Here is a 15051-nt window from a genome sequence, read left to right on the forward strand (position 1 = left end):
CCACCAGTTTGGTGAGGCTTCTAAAAGTATGATGACCTAGCTATGTATTTGGAAAAATAAGACAATTTTTTATTGTAAAAACAAAAATATTTATTCACTGGAAACCAATGAATATAAAGGCAAACATACAGGTATGTGTTAAAAGTATATATATATATATATATATATATAAAATAATAATAATGTAAAGGCACATTGACATTGGTTAAAATCACAAAACTACACTGGACTGCTGTTGATGCAGGCACACCACAGTGTCTTAAAGACCAATGCAATCATCAGTGTCCTGCACTGATTACAGTATCACCATGAATACAAGTGAACACATGTAGTATCCATAATAAAATACACAGCAAGTTAAACCACAGTGAAGCTCCGTCACTTGTCTCTGATGGAAACTAAGACTTGATCCATAGAAAAGCACCTTGTCCAGTGTTTTCCACAGAGGATATGTTCCCAGTTTATTCAGTTAGAAACAAACAAAGCTCTCCAGCAGATGAAGAGGACTGGTGTATAAAAAAAGAGGACAGTGAGTAATAATAAGAACAGACGTGTGGAACCTGTGGAATATATGAGGTACTGGTACCTTAAATAGCACCTTAAACAGACAAAGATGTAGCACATAGCCTTTTATCATTATGGACATGCTGCAGTGAATCTGGAGAAACCCTGTGTTGACTTTTTTTTAATACTGATGTCATGGCTCAAAATGGTCACCATAGCAACACAACCTTTTTTACCTCATCAGGTCGGCGCCAGGGTTTATCTATCTGCTATCTAGTAGACTGGAAACACTTTGTTACATTATTACACTGCTGCCCTGTCAGCAAAAATGGGTCATTTCCTGACTGATTTCTTGTTAAGAATCAGTCAAACAATTTCCCCCTGGGATTAATAAAGTATTTCTGATTCTGATTCTGAAATTGTTTGCAGATTTCCAGAGGTAAATGGCCTGTGGATGAGGTCAGTCAAAGTACAAATGAGAACATGTTGTGGATGTGCCTGCTTGAATGAGCATTCAAACTGGTGTGTCCTGTGTGTGGCATTAAGCTGAGAAACACATCTTCAGAAGTTTAGCAGATGTAAGAACTCATTTTTACAGAGAGACAGAGCAGCCAAAGAAATCCATGCCGATGCTGCGTGGGTAGCCGTCCAGCACCTTCAGCGTCACGGGGTCAAACTTCCAGTAGTTCTGCCCGCTCAGGAAATTCACATAGCCTGTCAGAGGAAAAGAGAGAGATGGAAATGATTGGATGTGAAGGTTGAAACGATTATTACCGTTACTAGCTCAGAGGGAGATAGTTACCATAGTTGTCTCTAAAGGCGGCGTCAATATGGCTGGGCAGTCCTGCCCAATCCAGCATGTTGCGAGGATGGGCGTCATCGACGTGATTCTCGTGAACATTAAAGGGCCAGTAAAAAGAGGATTTCAGGAGGTAGACTTTCTCAATATGCCCCTCCTCCCACTTTAAAGCAGCATTGATGTCTGTTACAGGAAGACCCAGCCGGCGCACCGAGTCTGGTCCTGTGATCTTCCTCTCAGCATCGAACACCCAGTAGTTGTCACCTGCCACAGCAGCAACATGGAAACAGAACTCAGTGTGGATGTGGTTGCTCAGTCAGTGCTAAAACCTGTCTACAAACAATGGCACGTGTCTGCAAATGTTATAAACACGTCACAATTACTCTGATCATTGATTATTGGTTGATTAATTATCGGAATTAGAGCCTCTGTGTGTTTTTTTCAGGGCGTGCCAGATACCATAAGACAGAGTTAAGTTGTATTTCTTTAAACATGAGCAGGTTTTCTGCAGTGGGCAGGTGTAACACAGTTTGCTTATGTACCTTGGAAGAACCAGATGTTGCCGGACCTGTCTTCATATGCTGCATCAATGTGGTCAGGGATTCCTCCCCAGTGGCGTGAGGACAAGGCCGGATAGCCGGCCTGCAGCTGCCCATCGCGGATACGCCACACATATTGAGACTTAAAGAAGAAGAGCTCTCCCCTGATCATGGACACGGCATCAAAGTTTGTTCTGCAGGCGTCCGGCTGGAGTAAACATACACAGCAATGACATGTTTGACTAATCAGCAAAGTACAACACTAGTAAAATCTTGTGAGTCTCACCAGCTCAACAACAATCTCATTAGTCTCTGTCATATCAGGATGCCTGTGCACAGGGGGTCCATACAGATACTGGATGCCCCTTTTGTCGTCCTCGCTTAGCTGCAGAGGGTACAAGTCGCTGTAGAAAGGACACATCACAGCGTCAGGCTCCAGGGAGTGCTGCAGGCCCAGGACATGGCCAAACTCATGAGCTGCCACTTGAAGGAGATCGGTGCCTAAACAAGCAACATTCAAAATAATTGGTTGGTCAAGGTCACGTTCAGAGCCAAGCCTAAATAATAGCTCAACAATATCAAATGAACTCACCCACATCGTTGCCCACCGTCCAATGCTCATCATAGTCAAAGTGGACTTCTCCTTCTCTGTGTGTCCGAGGGAAAAAGGCATGAGCAAGGATTCCTCCTGGACCATCAAATGGTAAAGTGTCTCCATGCCAGTACCTACGCAGGCAAACACATATTTAATGTCAGACAGAGTCGTGGCTGTGTCCTCTCTGCAGCAGACACTGATCATTGGCTGTGGGGCTGAATGGTGAGGGACCATGGTGTGGTCACACTGCTGCTATCCCACAATAAGACAGCATTTCTGTATAACATGTATGAAATGAGACATCACAGCCAACACACTTTCTGACTTAAAAATGTCTACTTCAACAAATTCCTCTGAAACATGTGTCTGAGCATGTGACCGCTCTTTTTAGGTTGTCTGAGCTCTTGCTTTTTATAGCAGAACATTTTGCCACAACCATCAGTTATAAAAGTGAATTATGAAAGTAACTTTCAGCAGTGACTGACGTGTGGTAGGAAAGCTGTTATGGAAGTATCATAAATCAGACGCTAGAATGACTCATCTGAGTTGATAAAAAAAAATAATGTAGCTCGAGGCACGCTAATAAAAAGCCTGCCAAACAAGTACAGTTGTGTTTGTTCTGTAATCTGCTCTCAGCCTCGGCTGCACAGATACATCTGGTTCAGTTTTTCCGGGTCACTCAAGAAGATTCATGACTGGGTTTGTATTTACAGTTTGTACAGTTGGTTACATGCATTTTCTAAACATAGAGATCACATGTTCTGAACCCAGCACAGCAGCAGTCAGTGTGGGTTAAAGTACAGAGATAAACAGTCCCATATTTGACATGAAAGGCAGCACACATCCTTTAAACTGACCCTTCAGAGCATTGTTTCCTCACTCAAACTCAACATAAAACAATAGGGTGGTAACATAAGACTGGCAGTAAAACAGCCGTATGGTTATACCTCAGAAATGCTGCTGGAATGTTATGTACAACAGCCTTTGGTGTTTTGATGCTGCATGCTTTCTGTGCACGAGTCAACTTTAACCAATCCCATACTGATTCTAAATCTATGTGCAAAGCAGAATACTGTAATATAAATTAGACTGCACTGTGTTGCACGATACTACATCTAGAAAAATATTAAAATATCAACCATGGTTGGTTCTCATGGAAGCTGACAGCCCTCAAAATTGGGCCAAACCAGCCAAACCAGGCTCCAAACGCTTACAAAATACACTACAAATAAAGATTTTGGTCAAAAAACATCCTCATTTATAGCAACTGTATTGGGGAGAAAAAAAATCGAATAGTTTTGCATAAGGGTATGGCCGCTGGGTGAATAGCGGGTGCAGACAACTACATATATCATTACATGTTTTAACATGCTGTTCATTATTTTAATGATAATACACTAATGACAAAGAGGCTGAAATGTGCAAATAAGTAAAAAATAAAAAAACCCCAGCCCATTCACTCATGTTGACCACCTCTCACCTGTTGAAGTCAATAATAATGTCAGCTTTCTCACTGGTGACCTCGGTGAACCTCAGGGGAGTCACATCGCTCCACACACTGAACGCCTCCCGGAGGACTCGCCGCACTTTGCTCTCACTCATCTGCCAGGGGAAGCGCATGATCCTGGTGGACACGGACACAAACATACACACTGGATGCTTGACAAAGAACGGAATACATATTAATATCTTATGATGTATATGATATCCATATTGACTATCACAGAAAAACTACTGTGTGTGAATACCTCCTGACTAGCTGTTATTATGTAAACGTCTTTTCTTCTAAATCTGCACCTGTTTTAGAGTAGATATATGAATTAAGCAAAATATAGGGCCATAAAAAGCATGTGCACACAACATATAAGACCGGGATTCAATTTATATAGGCTTAACGGACACTGGTTAGAGAATGAGCTCTTTATTTATGTTCAGCTGTGTGGGCAGGCTCAGACATGAAACAGGATGCAAAATGAATATCCTGCAGGCAGCCAGTGTAAGGAGGACGGATCCTGCTACACTGGTGAAAGGTGATGTCCTCAGCTTTGGAGCAGCTCTGTGTGTCTGCCACTGAGAGACATGGTTGATGAACTGTTAGTGGGAAAATTGAACAAAGCCATTGAATGTACACTGACATCTGATTATCCTGGTGATTTCTTTTAGTCCACAATTACACTTTAACTTTAGGTTCTGTCTGGCAGCATCAGGTTGAGCCACAATCGGAGCTGATCTCTTTGAATTGTCTTTTAAATCAGCAGTGCACTCACTGAATACTGAGCTGATCAGATTTTATAAAAATTTAGAAAGTAGAAAAGTCACTTTTAAGTTTGTCTTTTTAGCAAAATAAACAAATAAATGAGGTCAGTCAGGTTGTATAAGCAGAATGGAGCACTGACACAGTTTATTCTAGCCTGCTTGTTCTGCAATCCAAACATTTAAAGTCAGTGTTTCCTGTTATCATTGACCCGCCTGCACTGGGATGCTCTCCTAAATAGAGGGAACCTACAGAGCTCCATCTGCTTCTCATCCCATCACACTGCTTGTAATGCAGCATACACACTGTTAGCACAATCAAGCATCAGACATGCAGTGCACCACAAAACAGAACCACAAAACACATAAATAACCATATTTCTATACTATAACAGTATTTAAACAAACATTCAATTACATGATGATTTCACATTTTACAAAGTGGCTGCAGACACAACAAATAATCTGCACCACATCCTAAATCAAAATATGTTTGCCTTTAAGAACCCGTGACCTCACAATCACATCCCGCTTTTCTTATTCTTTTTTGAAAATGCTCAAGTCTATAATTTAGCATTCCATCAAAACACTCACCACATTTAAAAAGCAGGGAGCTGTGGCGACTACTGCACGATGAAACAAACCAAAGCACTCACAGAACAGCATGCATGTGTTTCTTACTTGTAAGTGAGGTCGGTCTTTTCCCAGCGTCCTCCAAAGAGTGCGAAGCGCTTCCTGCGCTGCTGTCTGCTCAGATCTCCCTTTTTCTTCTTCATGCTGTAGTGCGACATGTCAGCCTGTGTCAGGGCAGGATAGTCCGGGACTCCGCAGCGAGGACGCTTCCAGAACTCGGAGCCATTTCGTGATGGCAGAGCAGACTTTGAATAGTCTTCATTTAGCGTGTCCTGCACATGTCTCCCCCTCTTCTTCAGGCTGGTGTGAGCCGAGCCCTGCAAACACAAAACAACGTCTTTATTTTACAAGTTTGCTTTCACTGCTTCCAGTTAACACACTAAGCGTGCAGGCCTTATTCTGCTCTGACCTCTGATATCAACAAAGTACCTTGGCACAGAGAACTGCTGCTTACTGGATATATATTTATGTGTGTTATTCAGACCAAATGTCTGTAAACACTAGAGACGGTTGTGTGTGAAAATCCCAGTGGATCTGCTAATAACTACTCCACATTCACAGTCACTAGATTGCCTATTCTTCCCTATTCTGATGCACCCTTTGAACTTCAGCAGGTGATCTTCACCTTGTCTGGATGCCTGCAACCGAGTCGCTGCTATGTGATTGGCTGATTGGGCTTAAACAAGTAGTAGCTTGTACCTATTAAAGTGGCTGGTGATTGTATGTGTCTATTTAAGTTTGTATACCTGTCTACAAAAACAGTGTACATCTGAGAACACTGACTAAAAAAGGTATCGGTAGTGCAAACGTATATGACGCATATGACATCAGTGTGGCATAAAGTGCTGTGCTGGGTGTCTGTCACGCTCTTGTCCCACACACTTAAGTCAGCTGCTTGCCAACTTGGTTTGGTTTCTGTTTTGCTGCAGTCAGCGAGCTCTGCTGTCCCAGGTTAGCCTTTGATTGTTGGTACGACTCAGGTTCAGAGCTGCTGAGTGGGTGTTTTTTTTAACTGGGAACACAACAAGCTGGGCCAACATACAATACAGCTGTATGTGTATGGGATCTTGCAGCCTTGAACTCCTCATATTATTGAAAGAAGTGAGATTATTCTAAGTATCATCTGCAATTGGAAAAAAAAAAATTTATTGTGGAAAGTGTGTCCTTTATCTGATGTTCACCGCCTACTCCCTGAGTGCTTTGAGCTATTAGGGCTGTGTCTGAATGAATTTATGATATATGAATCTACATCAGAAAAACCAAAACAGTCGAGACACCTGTGCTCTTTGTTCTGTGAGACAAACAGGGTTCACATCAACCAGTCCTCTGCCCAGTATTAAGTGGAATTAAAGGGTCTTATTTAATATTAATTATCCTTCAGACGAACCTTATATACCAATACCTGACAATCAAAAGCCTGGCTGGCTGTGAGTCAGACTCAGAAACCAATAACAACTGTCTGTGGAATGATCTCAGGTGTGCCAACTTGTGCAGTTTATCCCTATAGACCTCATGTTTACACACACATCCAGGCAACCATCAGTGCTGTAATTGCAGGGGAAAATGTTGATCAGATAAATATTTTTAATGTAAAATTACCAGATCATCCACACCTGTTGTCTGTGAAGACTCTCTGTCATCCAGGTCATGTTACATCCAAGAGTTTTTGGAACAAGCAACTGGACTCTGGAGTATTCTGAAGGTGTTTTACCACTGAGCTGACAGGCTTTACAGTGAGTGACGACAAGAAATGCTTTTTATTAGAAAAGCATAAACTCCAATTCACATGCCACAGAAACGAAGCCCTGTGCATGCTGAGGGAATCCTGCCGGTGGGGCTGACATGTTGCCGCAGGATGCTGTGGTTCCCGCATCGCGCCAAAACTGGCACTTCAACCCAAATTACCTGCTGAACCGTCCACAGAGGGGAGCATTGTACTTTTATCTAACAGGCGGCATCTGTTACATCGGGGGAGCCACTCAAACACGCAGACACAATGGGTGCACGCAGGTATGAACATGCACAGGGCCGACAAAAAGGACCACCACAGACACGCCAGGCTGCATCACACACAGCAAGCAGATGTCTGGAAATTCCCTGTTCAGTCATGACATCAGGGCATCTGTGCCATACAGTGTTTTCAAGGATGCTGACCTGACACTACTGAGAATAACTATCATCACAAAGTGCAACAACAAAAAAAAGATGCACAGAGTGGAAGAAAGTTCTGAGCAGTAAATATTTAACCACAAAAAAATTCCAGATATCAACAGGCATTCAATGTTTTGCACACAAAACCAGCTGCTTATGCCAAATGTGGGGAATGTTTGCAGGATAAAGTGGATTAAAAGGAATGGAGATGAGGGGCGGATCCACTGTAAATATGTCAATAAACCTTCAGTCAACAAGCCCATCCCAGATCATACAGCAACTGTTTTTACATGAAAACATGGTGAGAGAACTGCTGACGTGTCACCACTTTATAACAAGTGCTTCTTATGCAAAAAAATATATAATATTGTTAATATTGCTGCATATTGCTGCAAGATTTTAGATTTGCCGGTGATGGAGAAAGCAAATTTTGTCTTCATATATTAAAGTACAGACTTTTAAAATATGATGGTCAGTCTTTTGAAAAAAAAATTCATCCTTTATTTATTTATTTACATTTATTTGCTAGGTTAATGGGTTAATGACCAGTATCTCTTGACCAGAGCCAAGAGGAACTGTGTACTCCATACCTCCTGCATCTATAGTCCAAATTTTTGTTTGCAGACACAACAGCACTAGAAAATCATATAGTCAGGATGTTTGTGACCAAGTTGCCAAGAAATGCATGTGTGAACAGTGTGGATAGTAAGGGGGAATCTACTCTCACTGCAGATGTAAGTTTAAATTTACTTAATTTATAATAATATATTATTATATATTGCACTTATAAAGTATAATACTCTGATGTGCAGATCAGAAAATGGAAATAAAAGCACATTTACTACATTAAATGTGTTATATGTGCAGCCAATTCAGCCACTTACTGTTAAATGCCAATAAACACCTAATAAACAGTCAGAGTGAGTCTCTTATGAGCTTAAGACACACACACACACACACATAAGCCATACTGTCAGGGCATGACAGCATTTTTGGTAGATTAATCTGTCACCACCCAGTCGGATTATCTGTTAGGATTAAGCACTTAAATGTGAAGGCTGGTGTTGTGATTGAATAGTAAGGACAGCAGTGTTGTCCTGCAGCGCTGGCTGTTGTCTGCAGACACTCAGCAGACTAACTGTGTTTAAATAAAAGCCTCGGTGAGGTTCACTGTCTGTTGGTTCTGTGTGCGTCTCTATTATCCGCTGTTTTCTCCGTTTTCCCTGAGTCAGCAAACAAGCAGACTTTTTAACTTCCACCAGTTGCCAGATGACTTGTCTCTGCCTGCATAATCTGACTCTCTCTCACTCACCAGTAAAGTAGGTCTGGCATCCATCAAGTTGTCATAATGAGCGTAGAGTACAGTGGCAACAATCAGAGTGTGTTACTGCAACTAAAGGAGCATTAGATTCCATAACAAATAAGTCATTTCCAAAGCACATCCTCCACTCAGGCTGTTACATTCACAGGGCCAGGGGTAGGACTACATATCAGCAGCTTGATATCTGAGCTGATGTTAAGTCAACCATCACAGGCTTTCAGAGTGGAAACTCATATCTATCAATAACACATCAGCCAGATCAAGATATGGAAAAAGAAGCATGTACAGAGGTTAATGTAAACTAATCTTCATGTGTTGAGTACTGACAATCTGATGAGAAACGTGCCATAAAAGACACCGAGTGTGAACTTCCAAGTTTTTTCCCTACAAATGGGTATCTCTCTGTTTCACACACACAGCATCCTCTTTTGTCCCACGCTGCTCAGCATTGTGGCATCTTTGGTGTTCTGTTCTATCCATAAAAGTTTTCTGCGCCTCTGCGAACAAGTGCTTTGAGTTGGTGTTGGACTCACCTGCAGCTGCTTCACGGTCCTCCGGTCGTGCACAGGCACAGAGTGAACGCACAGAAAAAGGTGCAAATGCAAGATGCTGCCGCAAATCAGCGCAGCTCTCATCATCTTCTCCTGAGACTAAACAGACGTGCAGGCAGAGGAAGAGTGAACGCTGCCGCTGAGCAGGGCGCTGTGCTGCGGGAATGGCGGCAGGGGATCTGAGCCTGCCCCGGCTTTCTTTGTCCTTTTCAGATGACACTTTTTACGAGCTCCCAAAAGCTCTACAGCAACTCACGTGATTTAACCCCTTTCTTTCCCACAGAACAGCAACTAATTGGAAGTATAAATAGTCAACTGTTTGTAAAACTCATTGTAGTAGGCTATATAACACAGAATTAGTCAAAGAGGAACCGATGACATGCATTTAAGGAATGTGAGCACCACAATAGCACTTACTCATAAGAAAAAAACACATAAAACCTTGATTATAATAATACTCAATCTATAAAAAGATGTTCAAAACCACCACAAAGACATTTACTCTTAAAAAAAGCCAAACTACTACAATGACATTCAACCATTTAAAGTGGTGCAACACTAGTGCAAGTGCATAAAAATGACCATAATTGCTCACATCATTTAATTTTCTTTTATTTGTTTTTTTTTCATTTATTATTTATTTTATTGTGTTAAAATGAGCAAAACTGCACACGCAATTTAGAATTTTCTTCTTTTTACAGTATACACATTTCCTGTGCATATTTATCTATTATTTATTAACTGTTTATTTATAGCCATCGCAACTCACTGCCTGTCAATAATTTGTATTATTTTTTTTATTTATGTTATAATATTTTATTTATTTTTCTTTGTTGAGAGGGGCATTCATTCGTTCATTCATAGATCACTTTTTTTCCGGTGGTAGTGGCTCAGTTGCATCCTCTGCAGCCCGCTGTTCCGTCATACTGTGTATAAGGTGCATGTTGACCTGGAAGACACCACGTTGCACCAGCAGAGGGCGGTGTTCCATTTATACCATTGATGAGAGCGTCAGGTTAGACGGTGTTATTGCTGTCTTACTGCTGCCTTCAAAATAAATGTCTGACAACTCCTGCTAGCATTTACAGCACCGTTTCTTGAACTACTAGCCGTCGCATACTACATCATATATTATCTTCTTAAGCTTTCTTGATCCCACCTTGGTGGTATTAGAAGGGAGAAGGCTGTCTCATTGGTACATGTTTTTATTTTGAAGGTTTGTACAGGAAGCGACGGGCTGTGTTTAGGATGACTTTACCACAACGCTGAAAGTTGAAAATGAAGGAGCGGTGAAGAGGAAGAAGGAAAGGAACTTACTAGCTAGCTAGCCGCTTTAGCAAAATTCTGCTTTTAGGGTCTTGATAATGGCGCCTTTAGACCTTGATAAGTACGTTGATATAGCTAGACACTGCAAATATCTGCCAGAAAATGACCTAAAGGTGAGTCTAACTCGTCTGTAGCGTGTTAACATACGCTAATGTTTGTTGATAGCAGCGGAAGCTATCGGTGCGAGTACACGAAGTTTGTTTAACAAACGTGGCAAGAAACTTCGACATTTATTGGTGGATGGTTGTAGAGGGTATTGTCATCTATCCCAGTGAGACTGATTATAACGATAATCGATTTACAAACTCGGAGCTGATAGTAAAGTCGGAAGAGGAAGCTGTAGCATTTGATGCTACAAGCTAACATTGAGGCTGTTGTAATGGTGGGAGACATGGGAACCACGGCTGCGCCTTCTTTAATGGTGTTGGTACTCAGTGGTTTCCTCCCATAGGCTGCCTGCTTCCAGCTTCAAATGCCCAAATATTTTGCCGAGTCTTAAGTTTAGGTGAATTTGTTGCTATATTAAATGTTCCATCTATAGCTTTTTGCACATAAGGCCCCAGAGCCCCCTGTAGTCTGTTGACATCTCTTTAACCTGTTCTGCACCCCTTCTGTGAACAATGTCTTTTCAATTTCTTAACAATGCCACAATGTCATATTTTCCTTTTTTTTTTTTTTTTTAGAGATTATGTGATTATGTTTGCGATTTGCTGCTGGAAGAATCAAATGTTCAGCCTGTTGCAACTCCAGTTACAGTTTGTGGAGATATTCATGGTCAGGTAGGTCCAAGTGATCGTTTGCTTTAATCCCTCTATGATAAATGAACATCAGTGTACTGCAGTGTGCACTTAAAAGGTAAAAGGCAGCCCACAAGCTGAAATTACTAACAATCTTCTATATTCCTGTTTAAAGCAGGTCATCATATTCATATTAATACCCATGTCCCTGTGCCTGTGTATTTATAATTGTCCTGTATAATAATAGTAGAAAAGGATAAATTACAATCTGTAATATACATTTTGTTTATTATATTACTAACTTAGCAGTATTTCTACCATCTATGTTCCTGAAAAAATAATAATGAAGAATATTTTTTTTTACTGTGTCTGTTTAGTTTTATGATCTATGTGAACTCTTCAGAACTGGAGGCCAAGTCCCAGACACAAATTACATTTTCATGGTAAGTAAATTGCAGCAGTGTTATGCAAACCATAATAATACAAAAAGAGCTGTTAGCCATGTCCCCTTTTTCCCTTAACCTCCATGTTGATTTTAAGAAGGAATGGTCTTCATATCGTTGAGTTGAAGAGTATTCAGTCATGGTGGGTTTTCTTTTGAAAACGACACTGGAAATGCAAAATCGGAAAATAATATGATTACTATATACAGTTCTTGTCGCTAACATATTTTTCACTATACTAAAATTAAACTGCAGCAAGGTAAAAATTAATATTACTCTTAGGTTGAGAAAAATTATATTTGTTCCTAGGTTGTTTATATGTTAAATATAATAGTTCAGATTTTTTTGATGTTGCCTCCTTTTTTTCCTCCAGGGGGACTTTGTAGACAGAGGATATTATAGCTTGGAGACTTTTACACACCTGCTTGCGTTGAAAGCGAAGTGGCCAGATCGCATCACACTTCTGCGAGGAAACCACGAGAGCAGACAGATAACACAAGTCTATGGCTTTTATGGTATGCATGTCATTGTCATTATCACTTCATGTATGTACCGGTATACATCTTTTTCTGTTTACCTTGCCATATATTTTCTGCTTATTTTTAGATGAGTGTCAAACTAAGTATGGAAATGCAAATGCCTGGAGGTATTGTACAAAAGTGTTTGACATGCTGACTGTGGCTGCTGTAAGTTTATTTACAATTATTTTACACTGATCACATGATATTTGCCTGTTTTGCCTTTTTTAAGATGTGTAATAGATATAAAGGACCAGGAAGTTGAGAGAATATACGACCAAATCTAAGCTTAAAATTATGACATTTGATTAAAACCAATGTATTAAAAAAAAAAAAAAAAGTTAACAATAAAATGATTCTGTAAAACAAAACATTGAGCTATGTGCTCCTAGGAATAATTGACATACTTGTAAACAGCAGTCATATTTTTGACAATAATCAGCAAGTTTTTGGCTGATCTGCTGACTGTTTACAGTTGATGTTTACATCATAAAGTGGTAGGTAATTTGAGCTGTTGTTATTTATGGGGACAGTCTCTGCTATGCTGCAGTCACTGTCCTTGAGTATGCAGTAATATAGTCCACAACTGATCGGACAGTTAAGGGAGCAGCCTGGTTGCTGAGGAAACCGCTTTACTGTAAACAACATTTACAGATTAGTAATAGCAGGCCCAGCTGCTGCTGTAGGGCTCACTCATGCTAAAGAAAGCAGTATGTGCAGCTTTGTTTAAATTTTTCATAAACATCCCCTGTGCTATGTAAAGCTGTTAAGATACTTTCAACTGCAAATATGTCAGTTTTTTTTTACATTGTTGTAACAAAAACTGTTGGGAGACTGTAGATGAACTGGTATTGTCTGTGATCTTGTCTTCAGATTTTAAAGGGTGCTTTAGACCTTAGTCTGTTTGGAATGCAGCTAGAATGACACTAATAGTGGACACTGTGGACAGGCTATGTTAAGAACAGTCAAATGCAAACACACATGCAGTTTAGAGCTGTAGCAAGTACACAAACACGTGTACAAGCAGCATGGTAAACTTCAAAAACAGAATTTAGAGAACACAATAAAACAAATGCTGTTGTGAAAGAATAGAAGGGAGGTGAACTAACCTCTGCTTTGTAATGTGGACTTCTAATTATGTTGACGAGAGTAGTGTGTTTATTTTTTATTTTTGGAACTCCCTGTTAACCTAATGACATTTTTTGAATTCCTAGTTGATAGATGAGCAGGTCCTGTGCGTCCATGGTGGTCTTTCACCAGACATCAAGACCTTGGACCAGATTCGCACCATTGAACGCAACCAGGAGATTCCTCATAAGGGGGCCTTCTGTGACCTTGTGTGGTCTGACCCAGAGGATGTGGACACCTGGGCCATCAGTCCAAGAGGTGCCGGCTGGCTGTTTGGCTCCAAGGTTACTAATGAGGTATGTTAACCTTACAGTCAGTCACATTTAAAATCAATGGAAAATGTTTGTTAGCGTTAACTTTGCAGATATAAACAAATGTCATATCTTTGTTTTAGTTTGTTCACATCAACAACTTGAAGCTCATCTGCCGTGCTCACCAGCTGGTTCATGAAGGCTACAAGTTTATGTTTGATGAGAAGCTGGTGACTGTGTGGTCAGCGCCCAACTACTGCTACCGCTGCGGGAACATTGCCTCCATCATGGTCTTCAAGGATGTCAACAGACGAGAGCCGAAGCTGTTCCGCGCCGTTCCTGACTCAGAGCGCGTAATACCTCCCCGAACAACCACCCCCTACTTCCTCTAATGCCAAAACCCAGTTCTCTGTCTGCTAGTCTCTGTCTACTGTAAATCACGGTTCTCAAACCTCCCAGGAAAAAAAAATGACATGAGTAACAGCTCTTTCAGGATCTAAAGTGTTTCTTCCGAGACTGCAGTCTGCTAGTTGTACCTTACTACAGTCAGCATGGCTGTAACATACTTACTTTGTGCTGTTAGGAAGGAAAACACCTCACCTTCACCCAATCAGAAAATTATACTTTTAAATTTTTCATGTTTTAGAAATGAGATTTTCATGTCATGTATCCCACTGAAGCAAATAAAACACTTAAACTGAATGGTAAATGCAATGATACATGTGTAATTGAGATATATATATATATATAAAAATGTGTAGGATTTGGACCTCATGGTTGCCTTTTAAAAGACTAGTTTTCTCCTTTGCATTAATTTTTTTATAAGTTAGAATGTTAAAGTGTTGTTATAATTCACCCTTTTAAAGAACTTCAGGCTCACTACATGATCTGCTGAGCCATCCTGCAGCAAACTACAGGTTTCGCTCTGAATCTTTTATTTTAAGGTTTTCTTTTTAATTTATTCATTTCAATATATATTGTGCGTCACTGTACACACTTTTAATAACATGCATCCACAAGTGTCTGTCTTGAAGTGGTGTTTAATTCAGCCTTTTTTTACTGTGTCCTTAGTGTAATAAACCTCAGTGGCATTCTGGAGCAATATCGTTTAATTGAGAGGTAATGTGGGAGTGCAGTAGTTGTATCCGTAGCAGAGAATGGTAATATTTAACATTGTTTTAATGTTTTGTAATTTGAATAAACCATTATTCAGAATACCATATAGTAGTGGTCACTTGTAATAATATTGTCATTACAACTAACACAATTGGGTCATTGTGGCATACCTGTAACAGATATGCC

At 40.4% G+C, this 15051-nt stretch overlaps 2 protein-coding genes across 2 annotated transcripts; one reads left to right on the forward strand and one right to left on the reverse strand.

Moving 5' to 3' along the window:
• Positions 1 to 471: 471 nt before the first annotated feature.
• On the reverse strand, positions 472 to 9436 carry LOC114443635 (stromelysin-3-like). The gene is made up of 8 exons (XM_028417863.1): positions 9329 to 9436; positions 5372 to 5640; positions 3918 to 4061; positions 2435 to 2568; positions 2129 to 2343; positions 1846 to 2050; positions 1307 to 1567; positions 472 to 1218 (listed from the first exon to the last, which is right to left on the reverse strand). Exons 1-8 carry the CDS (start codon positions 9431 to 9433, stop codon positions 1097 to 1099), a joined length of 1455 nt encoding a protein of 484 aa, XP_028273664.1. The 5' UTR covers positions 9434 to 9436; the 3' UTR covers positions 472 to 1096.
• Positions 9437 to 10605: 1169 nt separating this feature from the next.
• On the forward strand, positions 10606 to 14451 carry LOC114443636 (serine/threonine-protein phosphatase 6 catalytic subunit-like). Its single transcript, XM_028417864.1, has 7 exons — positions 10606 to 10785; positions 11356 to 11451; positions 11787 to 11852; positions 12226 to 12367; positions 12459 to 12538; positions 13585 to 13794; positions 13893 to 14451. Exons 1-7 carry the CDS (start codon positions 10711 to 10713, stop codon positions 14139 to 14141), a joined length of 918 nt encoding a protein of 305 aa, XP_028273665.1. The 5' UTR covers positions 10606 to 10710; the 3' UTR covers positions 14142 to 14451.
• Positions 14452 to 15051: the final 600 nt, after the last annotated feature.

Source organism: Parambassis ranga, chromosome 12 (genome assembly GCF_900634625.1).
Source record: "Parambassis ranga chromosome 12, fParRan2.1, whole genome shotgun sequence".
In the NCBI taxonomy this organism is placed as follows: domain Eukaryota; kingdom Metazoa; phylum Chordata; class Actinopteri; family Ambassidae; genus Parambassis; species Parambassis ranga.